At 34.8% G+C, this 14255-nt stretch overlaps 2 protein-coding genes and 1 long non-coding RNA gene across 3 annotated transcripts in view; 2 read left to right on the plus strand and 1 right to left on the minus strand.

The window, feature by feature from the left end:
* Positions 1 to 110: 110 nt before the first annotated feature.
* Positions 111 to 647, plus strand: LOC118449935 (uncharacterized). The gene is made up of 2 exons (XR_004840529.2): positions 111 to 255; positions 325 to 647. It is a non-coding gene; the product is annotated as an uncharacterized LOC118449935 (long non-coding RNA).
* A 75-nt stretch (positions 648 to 722) lies between these two features.
* Hsp90 (heat shock protein 90) lies at positions 723 to 3672 on the minus strand. The gene is made up of 3 exons (XM_035885084.2): positions 3283 to 3672; positions 2926 to 3044; positions 723 to 2809 (listed from the first exon to the last, which is right to left on the minus strand). Exons 1-3 carry the CDS (start codon positions 3430 to 3432, stop codon positions 907 to 909), a joined length of 2172 nt encoding a protein of 723 aa, XP_035740977.1. The 5' UTR covers positions 3433 to 3672; the 3' UTR covers positions 723 to 906.
* A 1814-nt stretch (positions 3673 to 5486) lies between these two features.
* The window catches only part of LOC118449897 (uncharacterized), a 32454-nt gene continuing 23685 nt past the window's right edge, over positions 5487 to 14255 (plus strand). Inside the window, exons 1-2 of the mRNA XM_085661660.1 lie at positions 5487 to 5776; positions 13727 to 13817. Coding sequence (XP_085517786.1) covers positions 13741 to 13817 — 77 coding nt within the window. The 5' untranslated portion in view covers positions 5487 to 5776; positions 13727 to 13740. The remainder of the gene's footprint in view (positions 5777 to 13726; positions 13818 to 14255) is intronic.

Here is a 14255-nt window from a genome sequence, read left to right on the forward strand (position 1 = left end):
ATTGAGAAACATTTATTCTCATATCTCTTATTTTATTTTCTTTCTTAAATATTCCTAAATTATCAATATAGAAGACCAGTGTTGTTCCAAGAAAAAAAAATACATTTCACTGCCCTCTATAGTTATTAGAACGTATCCTAATTAACGTATTAGGAATTATTATAAACATATTAAATGGGACAAATATAATACGCCTTTCAAAGTAATAAGGAATTTCACATTAGTAAGGAAGAAGAGAATTTAAAGAAAGGAAATGTAAGTGTTATTTATTTTCAATGTAATTTGTAACAGCAATTTTTTAAATTTAAAGACACTTTATTTCAGATGAAATTTTTATCCTTACAACGCAGCTTTAAATATTTAATCTATATAGTCTTATCACGGAATGACGAAAGTGAAAAATGATAAAAGAATAATGAAAGAGCAGAAAAATAAAAAGAACAGATCAGAAAATTGCCTCGCTTATATATAACAAATATTCTTTTTCTCTTCGTTTAAACGAACCTTTTTAGGCAGAATCAAGTGGCAGGCTCAAATACGAATTGTTTCTAGAAACAATTTTTAATGTACACACTCGGCTCATATCTTCCAAGCGAGTAATATATCTAATTGGCTCAACACACACACACACACGCGCGCACACACACACACACACACTTAAAAAAAAAAAAAAAAAAAAAAAAGAAAAAAAAGGAAAAAAAAACAAAGATAAGCATGACACCTCACTCTCTTTTGACTCGACGAGGCAAAAAAAAAAAAGAAAAAAAAAAAAAAAAAAAAAAATAGAAAAAGAATAAAAGAAAATGAAAGAATTATCGATACAATTATTAGTCAGCAACAGTCTTCTTTCTACATCCTAAAGAGTCTTTGGATATTATGTCGTTAATACATCAGATATAGAATATATTAATCTACTTCCTCCATCCTCGAAGCTTCTTCGGCATCTCCTTCAAGAGCAGGAACTTCTGTGTCCATCTTTTCTTCTTCTACGTTCGGTGTGTCATTGTCATCAAACCCAAGACCCAATTTGATCATTCTATATATCCTCGATGCATGGACTTGTGGATCTTCAAGAGCAAAGCCTGAAGAAAGAAGGGCAGTTTCAAATAGAAGCATTACCAAGTCTTTGACCGATTTGTCATATTTATCAGCCTCTGCTTTTTGTCTCAGATTTTCCATTATAGGATGATCAGGATTGATTTCTAAATGTTTCTTCGCAGCCATGTATCCCATGGTAGATGTGTCACGAAGTGCTTGCGCTTTCATTATTCTTTCCATGTTCGCGGTCCAGCCGTATTGAGAAGTAACAATGCAGCATGGCGAATCAACGAGCCTGTTTGAGACAACTACTTTTTCTACTTTCTTGTCGAGGATATCCTTCATGACTTTGCAAAGATTTTCAAATTTAGCTTTGTCCTCTTCTCTCTTCTTCTTTTCTTCTTCATCCTCTGGAAGTTCTAAGCCTTCCTTAGTGACAGAGACCAATTGTTTCCCATCAAATTCTTTCAATTGTTGTACAACGTATTCATCAATGGGCTCAGTCATGTAGACTACTTCAAAGCCACGTTTCTTGACGCGTTCAACGAAAGAACTATTGGCTACTTGTTCCTTACTCTCTCCTGTAATATAATAAATATGTTTTTGACTTTCCTTCATACGACCAACATAATCTTTTAGCGAGCACATCTCGTCGCCCGAAGCAGACGTGTTGTATCGCAGTAATTCCGAAAGTTTCTTCCTATTTTGACTGTCCTCGTGAATACCCAATTTCAAATTTTTACTAAATTGTTCATAACATTTCTTATAATTTTCCTTATCCTCGGATAATTCTTCAAAAAGCTCCAAACATTTCTTTACGAGATTCTTCCTGATAACTTTAAGTATCTTGTTCTGCTGTAACATTTCACGTGAGATATTCAACGGAAGATCCTCACTGTCCACGACGCCTTTGATGAAGTTGAGGTATTCTGGAATTAGATCTTCGCAATTGTCCATAATGAAGACTCTCCTCACGTACAATTTAATATTGTTCTTTCGTTTTTTGTTTTCAAAAAGATCAAACGGTGCTCTTCGCGGTATGAATAGCAGGGCTCTGAATTCAAGTTGACCTTCGACCGAGAAATGTTTTACAGCCAAATGATCTTCCCAATCATTTGTCAAGCTCTTATAAAATTCACCATATTCCTCTTGGGTTATATCATCTGGGTTTCTTGTCCATATTGGTTTGGTCTTATTAAGTTCTTCATCCTCTGTATATTTTTCCTTAATCGTCTTTTTCTTCTTTTTCTTTTCACCTTTAGTCTTGTCCTCTTCTTCATCCTCTCCAACATCTTCAATTTTTGGTTTGTCATCCTCATTTTCAGTTTCTTTTGACGACGGTTCATCTTCTTCGTCGTCGCTCAATTCTTTATCCCTTTCTTTTTCAACGACCAATTTTATTGGATAACCAATGAATTGCGAGTGTTTCTTAACGATCTCTCTAATCTTTACCTCTTCCAAATATTCGGTCTGATCCTCTTTGATATGCAAGATCACTTTACTGCCACGTCCAATGGGTTCTCCATTGTCAGGGCGAACTATGAAGGAACCACCGGCAGAAGATTCCCATAAATATTGTTCGTCGTCATTGTGTTTTGAAATTACAGTTACTTTATCTGCAACTAGGTATGCAGAATAAAAGCCAACACCAAATTGACCAATCATAGAAATGTCAGCTCCGGCCTGCAGAGCTTCCATGAAGGCCTTAGTACCAGACTTTGCTATGGTACCCAAGTTATTGACAAGATCAGCTTTGGTCATACCACAGCCACTGTAAAATGAAAAAGGGAAAAATGCCAGATGAATAATATATCTTGGATATGTAAATTCAAATAATTGTACATATATCATTAGATTTTCTCCGATAGTTGGAAGAATAATACTTACGAGTCGAGAATAGTAAGCGTACGGTCATTCTTGTTGGGAACGATCTTGATGAATAATTCTTTGCACGTGTCGAGTTTTGACGGTTCCGTAAGAGATTCATAGCGAATTTTGTCTAAAGCCTGTGAGAAAGAAAAAACGTAGAGTTTTTACGATCATAAACAACAAATAGTATTTTTTCTTGCGTATATAACAGGAGAGAATAATAAATATGCTTTATTTTTAGAATCTTTTTTTCGTACTCTCGTTCTATGTCATGTAGGCAACGTAGGCAAGAGGTAAAGGAAAGAAAAAAGAAAGGAGGGGGAAAGGTAAGCGAGCGACCGAGCAAGCAAGAAGAAAAGGAAGAAGGGTACTCACGTCGGATGCGTTGGAAATCAATTCTCGAATAAAGATCTCTTTGTTCGAATAAAAAGTGTTGATGATCAAGCTCATCAACTGAGCAATTTCAGCTTGGAAAACGAACGTTTCGACTTCACCGGCATCCACCATTGCAACGTCGGCCGGCATCTTGTTCTCAAATCAAATTTTGTTAAATCACAAAAAATGTCAAAAATATTATTGTTCACTTAATCACTTAATCGCAGCTTTTTTGCTTTTCTCTTTCTTTTTTTTCTTTTTTCCTTTTTCTTTTTCTTTTTTTTTTTTTTTTTTTTGGAGAGCCAAAGAAGATTCTTTTCTACGTCCTTTTTGTATTATTCCGGTTATAGAAGACGAACAGTCTCAAGCGCTGTCCGTTCAGAAAATCCTAAGAAAGGGGGGGATCGCGTCGCTTTTATCGAGTGATGAAGATTCTAGAAGAAGACGCACGGCGGAAGTATCGACGAATTCGCGAACGTTCTTGAACGAATTTGAGTCTACCAAATGAGTTTACCTTAATTATCCTGAGGATGGATCGCCTTGAGAGTTATCGTAAAAATCATCCTATGAATTATCGTTAACGTCAGACTTATTTATTGTCCCTTCTTTTGTTAATGAAAATCAACAAGTTTTAATCATCGTTTAATCGATAAACATAGTGACCGGAAAACGGACCGTACAGACGCGTATCTAGAAGCATCGCGAATAACTCCTTTGGAACGATTATATTCCAAATTGACGAAAGAAATAAGAAAAATTTATTATCAAATTATCGTAAGTCGAGCATTAATGCGTCATTTCAATTTAATTAAATTTATGTTGCGATGACATTCCGATAATATCAACTTTAATGTCAACTTCATTTCCTATCATCCGTTACTTATCAAATAATTTCCTTTTGTTTCGTTAATTTTTCAAATTATTTTCGAAAAAAAAAGATTTTTCTATGAAAACCAATTATCGTTTATTTGGTTTCATTGGATTCGATAAAAAATAATTATCGTAGAAATAGGAATAGATACATTTCTTATGCGGTAACGTCGATATAAATAAAATCTCTTAAATGGGAGAGAAATATGAGACACAATAGTATCGCGTTTCTCTTTGAATATTATTATATCGTTTACTTTAAATTTCGTATAGTAATGATTACAATAGAAGACTTTAGACATGTTAAATAATAGGAGAGAGAGAGAGAGAGAGAGAGAGAGAGAGAGAGAGAGAGAGAGAGAGAGAGAGAGAGAGAGAGAGAGAGAGGATCTTTAATCAGAGCTTTTTATTTTAATTATACGCAAACATTTCGATTTCCGTGACGAAAATGATTTAATGTAAATAAATTTTCAATTTTTCAATTAAAATTTAAGCGCATGACGTCAACAAATAGGGATAATTTAATGCACTCTACTCGTGTACTAGCAAACCATGCGAATCCTGATAGCTTACACAATCTTTGCAACTAGCTAAGATAAAAATAATTTTATTGAATCGCGTTTTATTTATACACGATCATTCAATCTCGATATTTTATTTTTTAAATATTTTACAATGTTGAAAAATGTAGTATCATCTGCAAAAGAATATTTTAATAAAGAGAACAAAATATGTAATTACATGTGAAAGAATATGAAATTTGGTAGAATTTTTTAAATAGGTTAGAATGAACATTGTCAAAGAATTGTTACGTATTATTATTTATATATGTATCTATTTAGTGCTTTTAGAAGGATAGAGAAAAAAGAGAAATAATAATTGTACATGAGAAATAAATATATTCGATTAACCTCGAGATATTTTTCGTATAAACATTAAACGTAGCTAGAAAACATTCGATAAGATCAGACCATTAAAACATATGTCGATTAATACAGACCTTTTCACATATTATTATTATATAAAAAATATGTATTTTTGACTTTAGCAAAACGATATTGTCGATTATTTAATCGAAGTAACATTACTTTTAATATACATTGACATTGATTCGATATAATATGGGTTAGCTAATATAATCTTGAATCGTGTGGTAAATCAGATTTGACAAAAGCTATTTCCCGCCGGTGTTAAAAGCGGGAAATGATATATTTTTCGTTAATACAGTCGATAGCTACCAGATAGCGTTATTATCTCGATAGATTCTCGAAATTGGTCGATGACATTCGGCTGATATCGGTCATATTCGGTCAAATTCGTCGAGAGTAAGAGAATGGACGAAAGGAAACATGGCGGCAGTATGTCGCTGCTGCGTTGAGCGCCAGTGTGATTTCGTGTTAGATTGGTGTTGACTACGGTCTCACGACAGTGCCGTCCGTACTTACGGGTATCGGCGATTGGATTTGGTGATGATGAACGTGTGCGACGTCATGCGTTAATATGTGTAGTGTATCGTGACGAAAGTAGCCGCCGTTCGCGGCCGAAAACAACAAGAGCGGAATTTTCGAACTCGGTGGATTGCGTTGGAAAAATCATTATATTTCACAGTGCTCGTGTTAAGCTGGTGAGTATTTACAAGTGCATTATCACTATTATCTTTATATTTGTATTCCTAAATATTTCTTTCCTCCCCTTATTTTGCGTCTTACTAAAGAAGAAATGTCGTGTCTTATTGGACGATCGATGATCGTTAGGTTATTTTACGTCGTCGTCGTCGTCGTCGTCGTCGTCGTCGTCGTCGTCGTCGTCGTCGTTTTAATCTATATACATCGTCGATCTCGTGGCCACTAGTTTTCGGGTGTGTTCCCTGTTGTCATAATACGGGGCATTGACTCCCAACGTTATTGCCCTCGTGCCACTTTCCTCCCCTCGTTGTTATTGTCTCAAGGTGAAGTAATAGTGTTTGCGGAGTTCATTGACGTCTTTCGTGTTCTTTTTCCGAACGTAATACTTGGACACTATTGTTGCGTCTGCTGGCATTTCGAAGAGATGCGCGGGGGATTTAAATCACCGAAAAGCAAGTCATTGGCAAACTATTGACCCAAATCCTGGCTCGGTGTGTATACACACATACATGCGCGCGGGCGCGCGCGCGTGCACGCACATAAAAACACACACATTGCGGTAATGATAAAGATAGGGGAAGGTAAAGTCATGAATTTACACTGGAAAGGAATTGATAATCAATAATCAGTAGAAAAGACGAATATCGTGAGAAAGATCATGGATTCGTTTCTTTATGTCTTGCATATGGTAAACTTGAATGGTGCCTTCAAAAAGCGATCGAAAGAACAGTAGTCATTAGTTGAATTCAAAATAAGTAAATTAATTTTCTAAGTAAATCTTGTCAAATCATTGTCTTTTACGATCAATCTATCAAAATTTGTCACTTATCAGAGATAATCGGGTTGTATTTTTCTTAGAAAGAAAAAAAGAAAAATGTCTATTACATTGCGAACGGAATGATCTACATATAACGATGATAGACTTTGTATTCGTCAACATCGTGTTGAAATATTTCGAGAAGGTCGTGTGACGGACACCAAGAGAAAAAGAAATAGATAAAGATGAAGATGAAGAAGAAGAAGAAGAAAAAAGAGAGAAAAAAAAGGAAGAACGTACATCCGTGGTCGAAAGAGTTAGAGAATCAACGGGGAGGATGGCGTTTCGTATACGCCATACACATACGAAAATACCAAGGAGAGAAAGAAGAAGGGACGTACAAACGTGAGAACGTTCTCTCTGAGTTCGGTCGGCGATATATAGGTCAGGCGCTCCTTAACGTCGAGGTCATTAACCCAGGACTCTCGGTATCGTCGATAAAATAGACCCCGTTCTTTCTCTCGTCGATAGAGGTCACCATGTGAGACATATTTGGAGTCTCTCTCTCTCTCTCTCTCTCTCTCTCTCTCTCTCTCTCTCTCTCTCTCTCTCTCTCTATCTGACTGTCTCACTTTTTCTCCCTCTCGTTGCTTTCTCCAAAGCTTTAAAAATATCTCTCTTTTATCGGAGCAAGATGGACATTGTTTATTTTTGGAATATGTCTTTCTCGATTCAATAGTGCATATTCATTGCAGCGTGAGTTATGTTAAAATGATGTTGTTATTATTATCGATAACGAATGAATTTGTAAAAGGTACGCTCTCTTTCTCTCTCAACCTCTCCACGCTTTTTAAAAATATTAAAACGCGTTGACCTTGTACTCAAGAAACTATATTCATCGTTATCGCTACTAAGGATTAAATAATATAGCCGATCGAAGTTCTCCGTAAGATTAGATTCGTGACTCTCTACAATATTGCATGGAGCAGTGATCCGTATCTTTTCTCTCTTTTTGTTTTCCTTATTTTTTTTCTTTTAATTTTTTTCATTTTTCAATAACCTTAGATATCGGTAAAACGTTACGTATGATCTTAAAAAGAAGCGACCTTAAAAAGTTATATAAATTGCATTGCGCTTTCTAATTTTGTTATTTTCTTCGACGTGGAGAAAGAAGACATAATCGTTGCGTTAAAAAGGTGATCGGACATCACATTTTACGTAGATACCGAAAAGAAATAAAGAAAAAAGAAAAAAAAAAAGGAAAAGAAAAAAAAAAAAGAAAAAAAAGTAAGCACGAGTTGCTCTCGTCTGGATAATAAATATACTAATCGTCATTGAATTTCGAGACTTTGAAACGCGATCAAAGGTCGAACGCGGACCTTGCGTGTTCATTCTTTTTCTTTTCTTTAACCTGTTTATTTCGATAAACAGATAAATCTCTCCGTTATTTCCAGGGTTTACAATTGAAAACGAATATTAATAGAATGCTTCGTCAATTTTCTTTTTACCATAATAATTTTTAAAGCCTTTGTTCGTTCACTCGCTCGTTCATTCATTTAGAAATTTGTGACTTACCGTGATTGATACGCTAGTTCCCGTTTTTACCGACTTAAAAATATCACGGACAAAAATTCATTACATGAATAATTAACACGACTTATGCGCTTGCAATTGAAGTTACTCGCAATATCTCCGTTTATCCGAAGAGAAGATTTGACGAGAGATTATTTAAGAAATACGACACATTCAAGTTAAGTTGCGAGACGCAAAGTTAAAACCTCCAAAAGCACGGTCAAGTTCAAAGTTTTTTCTTTTCTCTTTTTTTTTCTCTTATTTTTTTTTTTGTATTTTCTTTCTTTTTTTTTTCTTTTTTTTTTTTTTTTTCTAATTCTCCCTCCGCCTTTCTTTCTTGGATTTGCAAATGCGCACCTGCGACAGGTGGAGCGAGTCGGTCGGGGAGAATTTTTGGTTCTCACTGAGAGGTGAGGTAAAGGGATAGCTCATGGTCCTCGCGTAAGATTAGTCTCCGTTTGAGCTCTTTTAACTTTGCATAAAGGGATGCGATTTGTATGCGATCGTAGAGAAAAGATTTTGATCTGCCGATTTTATAAGGGAATCCATTCTTATCTTATCGAGAATGCCAGAGAAAAGTGTTCATTTATCGAGGAAGAGTTAACTACGCAGTTGACGAGCGATATTACGTTCGAGTGGTTCTTCAGCGTTTCTCTTTCTAGGGATTTTTCTTTTCTTCTCTTTCTCTCTCTCTCTCTCTCTCTCTCTCTCTCTCTCTCTCTCTCTCTCTCTTATATTTTTCTTTCCTTTATATTATCTTTTCATTGTTTTCGTAACGTCTTCGTAACAGCTGTTAACATCAGAACTATATGAGCATGAATTAAATTTGTAAATTACACACACATAATTTTATGAGAAATGGAAAAACAGCGGTTCTTAATCCTTGATTTATTTTCGACGAGCAATTGCATATGATTTTTTTTTCTATATCATCGTGCAAAGATATCTTTGCTATTTATTATCGTGTTTTTGTTATTCGCGGTTGTACGTAGAAAGATATTGACAATACATTGTTACTAAGAATGCAATTGTAATTGGACATTGAAAAAATTCAATTTTTCCACTTATCATATCGAATCGTATGGAATGATATCGTGAAAAGTTAACGAATGCATTTCATAAATATGTAAATAATGAATGACTTTGCAGATTTTTTTATTGTCATCTATCCGCAAAAATAAAACTTGATTAGCAAAAAAAATAGGATTCGAGCGACTTAGTTGGAAGATGAAAATATATAGATTTTAAGAGAATATCATTTTCGATTGGCATTTATACCAATATTTATCATATGTTGTTTATGTGTGCGGATTATAGTAATAATCGTAGTCGTACGTCTGATTTTGTAGAACTTGGACTAAATCATGACTCATGCAGATGCAAATCAAATATTATGTTTTTTTCTTTTTTCTTTCTATTCGTGTCTTACAGTTGTGTCTCTTAAGTGCGCATGTTTTTTTTTTTTTTTTTTTTATAATATTTTAAATGTCAAAAACGTTTTGATAAAAAACAAATAAGTAAGGATAATTTCCTTCCGATAAGGAAAGAATAAAAAAGGATCTCTTATGATCCATGGGTGGCATCGAACTCTCTAAGATTTGCCGGTCGGAACTCGTATAAAGGACGATTAATCTAATGGCTGCTCATCGAGGCCAAAGAGATTCTTTCATTCTTCGAGATGAAGTAGAGCTATATCGCCTTCGGTATACTGTTTCACGAAAAAGCCACGTGTACCTACGTCCTGCCTCGCCAGCAGACTAATCTTCTTAGTATTTTCATACTATTTTGCGTGATAAACGTATATCTGTATCTTCTTTCTTCCCTTTTTCCCTTTTTTCTCTTTTTTCTTTCTTTCTTTCTTTCTTTCTTTTTTTTCTTTTTACTCTAGTTATTATTAACTAGTTAAACAAGCGGAGTAATTGTAAGTGAAATGAAATGAAAATGTTCTGTTCTTTAGTAAATACTAATACTGTACGGTTTTATGCAAATGAATGATTTCTTTTCGTTATCATTTGAGACAAATAAACCGGACTCTCGTTTGAACGGTTTTTCCTATCTTTCTTTCTCTCTTTCTTTTTCTTTTTTTTTTGTGAATCGACAAAAAGTATTCAGGCGCGTGTACGCACACGCGAGAGTAAAAGGATGAGAGACCATTCGATACGCGATGCTTAACGCGGATGACGGGTGGTCGCGCGTGGATTCTCACCACCTTTTTTCGATTTCTACGACTTATTCTTCCAACGTCAGACGCAACCCAGACGAAAATAGGAGATGTCAAAGAATAAATCATATTTAATGTCAAAATCATATTTATTGTAGGTATTTATAGACAAAAGATTTGCCTTTTTTTCTTTCAAGGGTTATGATTGTATGATATATAAATGTGTACATACATACACCACACACAGAGAGAGAGAGAGAGAGAGAGAGAGAGAGAGAGAGAGAGAGAGAGAGAAGGGATCCATTTATAGTTGTCCGAGCAAATATCTCGCGACTGATTGAAATTACAACAAAGTTTAGCAAGAAAAATTTGTACGATTTTGATTCAGCTACTAAGTACATTATTTACAATTCAAGCAGTCGTGTATTTTAATGAGTTGAGAATTGAAAGTCAATCATCCTATTTCAACGTAAAAAAAGAACTGAAATATGTAGCATGGCAATTGTTTTTTACAAATTGTATTATGAAAACCAATTACTTTATTTTAACTCATATATCACGCTGACGGTGACAATACATATTTGCTATAAAATTTGTGTCACTTCTGACGTTATAGAAACTATCAATTGCTGTTGTGACATATTTTCCTGCCGATTATTTTTATTTACTAATTTAGTATCGTTTTATCAACATAGGCAACAAATAATTATTTTTTTTGCTTCATACGCCAAACGCGCTGACAACATTCCGATAACATTGAAAAAAAATATCGAGTTCAAAATATTAATGTGTGTGTGTGTGTGTGCATATGTATAAATATTTAACCCTTATAATATCTTATAAATATCTTGGATATCACAATACTTTGAAAAACATACGATTTTGAGGTACCTATTAAAGTTAACATATTTTTCTTAAAAATGAAGATATTTCCACGTTTGGTTTTTCTTCTTTTTTTTTTATGAAATGTATGTACTGCTATTTGAAAGAAAGAAAAAAATTATTTTCCGTAAGTGAAATAAAATGTCATTATATGTCTTTAAATTATGTTAAAAATGAAAAGCCGATATATCTGCTCAAGGTATTTTTCAGAAAACCCGCAATATAATATCGGCTCTAAGGCACTAAAAGGATTAAATAAACATTCGTAAGATTGATAGCTAGGCAAAAATTCGTATAGACTTTGTTTAAATCGACGCAAGTTTTACGCTCGAGTTATAATTCTTAACTCCTGTTAAGGTAACGAAGGAGGAAAAATTGGAGAGAGAGAGAGAGAGAGAGAGAGAGAATTAGTGGAACCCGTTAAACAAAGCGTGTCTCTAAAGTCTAGACAACCCTACGAGACAGAGACAGTAGGAGCAGAGTTTGTGCTCGATGAACGGGAAACGAAGAAGCATACACCGTACGCCGTCTCTTCGGGGTTCTTTGTTTCTTCCAGTCGCGTTCGATACATGGACTGCCTCGAAGCTGCATATTTTTCAACTTTGCATCAGGATAGAGAACATTCCTTTCTCTATTTCTTTCTTCCGCAGTTCCGCGATATAACATGCCAACGGCGTATCCGAATTCTGTATTATTTCCATGGGTTTAGAAAAAATAAGAGAAAAAAGAAAAAGAAAAATAAAAGAATGAGAGAAGGGTTAGAAGAAGGAGAAAAGGAAGAAAAAGAAACGTAGTCTTTTCATACGTCTTTTCAATTCAAGAACTATCCTTTTGTACCTTCTTTCGACTTTTCTCATCCTTTGTTCCGTTAGATGTCGAGCGATAGTTGTCCCTTGATGAATACGTACGAATGGAAATTTTATAATGCCTACGTACGCGTACGAATTACTTAAATTGATTTACTCTCTTTCTCCCCCCCCCCTCTCTCTCTCTTTTTTTCTTTTTCGAAGAATTGGACCGAGTTCTATCACTAGCAATGACGTCGTCTTCTTTATGCTTAGAAACGCGAGATTTTTTCTTTGAGAGAGAAAAAAGAAAAATCAGAAAAAGAATAGTAGTGGAATCAAAATGGGTCGCGTCGTAATCCAAGTAGCAATTTGATAGACCAACGGCCAGTTGGTTGTTAGCGGGTAGCTTGCTCTTGGAAACGAGTGCATCGCGCATCTTATCGACTTTGTCACATATAATGCGTATGCAGCGGAATCTGACTGATAATAAAACGATGTCGATGACCCTACTATTCATATCGTCATGGTATCTACCTGATACGCCACTTTTTACATCCAGATATACCTCTATAGATACATGTATTTGTTTTTACTCGTACGTTCTCAGTACGTTCGTTCATTCGGGCGTTCATGCTTGTGTGCGTATTTGTGTACTTACGTGTAAATGGGTTATAATCCTTTAAAAGGTCCAAGAAATTCCATTGTTCCAAGATCGTTTGTTGAATTTGGTCAAGTGAATTTCTCTTTCCTCCTCCCCAATCCTCAATAAAATAAATCCTAAAAAGGGGAACGGATCGTTTTCTTATTACGAAAATCGGTGAATGGACAATATTTTTTGCGATCCTATGCAAGAAAAGCGTGCAAACGTAGGTGAGTAAATCTCGTCGGAGTTTCGGATGGCAATTTGTCAAGCAATCGTTGCAAAGCGATCTTTGGTTGCCAGAGCCTAACAATTCAAGCTGCGCAAAACAATTCTATTAATCATCCTACGAATCATCGTTTTCACTTCCTTTGTTTTTGTTTTTTTTACTCATAAAGCCATAAAAATCATTATTATTTACTATTTTTTTTTTATTGTTTAAAAATATTCATTTTTCACATTTATCCAGAATCCATTCGCTCAATATAATCGAGATAACATTATTTCTTGACCCCGCGACTTATAATTCTAAAGAAAATAGTAAATAATTGTAATGATAATGTGGAAAGAATGTAAATATTTTAGATTTCAACGATTTCGTTAAAGGCTCGCTTAACGATTTCATGTTTTAACGAGCGAAGAACATTGTTAGCGATTTCTATTTTTGTATCATCAAATTTATAATTCGACCTGTGTACATGTGTGCCCGCACGTGTGTATTCGAAATTATCAACTACATTTTCCTACGCACATACATAGACACGCATACGTATCTATCAACAAAGACCAGATTATCCTAGTCGGAGAGAATGAGAGAGAGAGAGAGAGAGAGAGAGAGAGAGAGAGAGAGAGAGAGAGAGAGAGAGAGAGAGAAAGAAAGAAAGGGGAGATATTTATAAACAAACATCAGCCGACAATTATTTTTCAATCTTCTTAAGTATCTAGGTTGAAAGAAACGAGCTCTTGATTCACTCTTCTACCAAAACTTGAACGTAAAAGAAGCACGTGGCACAGAAATTTCTTCCTTCTTCCCTGCTGTTTATTTAAATAGTGAATATTCTTTTTCTTCTTTTACGTCCGAGGGATCTCGGTATCTCGAAAATAGTAGTTGTAAGATAAAGAATTGAACCAATTTTGTTGATTTTACAGGAACGTTTTGAAAGATGAAGGATGACGTGGACGAGGACGATGCTGGCACATCCTCCACGGGAACAGTGCCTGAAAGTTCGATTACCTACGGGTAAGTTCAATTGTTCTTTTTCCATCTTTGCTTTGTTCTTTCTTTTTTGTCTCCTTGTTTATCATTAATTGGTCAAGTAAAAGGAAGATACTGTTGCGAAACTTTACGTGGTTCGACAAATACTTGCATTGATTGCAATGCATGCGCTTGTTGTAATCTCATTTTAAGGTATAATACCGTTATAGAGATAATTCATCAAATTTGAGTTGTCTTTGTTCCTCTTTCTTTTTTTTTTACCAATGTTAGCCATTCGTCTTATAAACGAGCGGACCATTGATAAAATAAAATCGTATTTGGGTATTCCAAAGGAAAACAAAATAAGGCATTATCGGTAATCTGTGTCTTATTGAAGAAATGTCAAGTCGCGAGAAGATAGATAATATTTTTATACAAGACTTTGTACGTCAAACTTTGATCTTACAAGTATATGAGAAGAAA

The sequence above is a fragment of the Vespa mandarinia genome, chromosome 15 (assembly GCF_050613455.1).
Source record: "Vespa mandarinia isolate Hongniang chromosome 15, ASM5061345v1, whole genome shotgun sequence".
Taxonomy (NCBI): domain Eukaryota; kingdom Metazoa; phylum Arthropoda; class Insecta; order Hymenoptera; family Vespidae; genus Vespa; species Vespa mandarinia.

What these genes read in the sequence shown, in the direction of transcription:
- Hsp90 (XM_035885084.2), bottom strand. Translation starts at nt 3,432, where the DNA reads ATGCCGGCCGACGTTGCAATGGTGGATGCCGGTGAAGTCGAAACGTTC. An exon ending in TGATTTCCAACGCATCCGAC is followed by an intron (nt 3,045 to 3,282) that starts GTGAGTACCCTT and finishes TCTTTCTCACAG; the next exon opens with GCTTTAGACAAAATTCGCTA. An exon ending in ACGCTTACTATTCTCGACTC is followed by an intron (nt 2,810 to 2,925) that starts GTAAGTATTATT and finishes TTCATTTTACAG; the next exon opens with TGGCTGTGGTATGACCAAAG.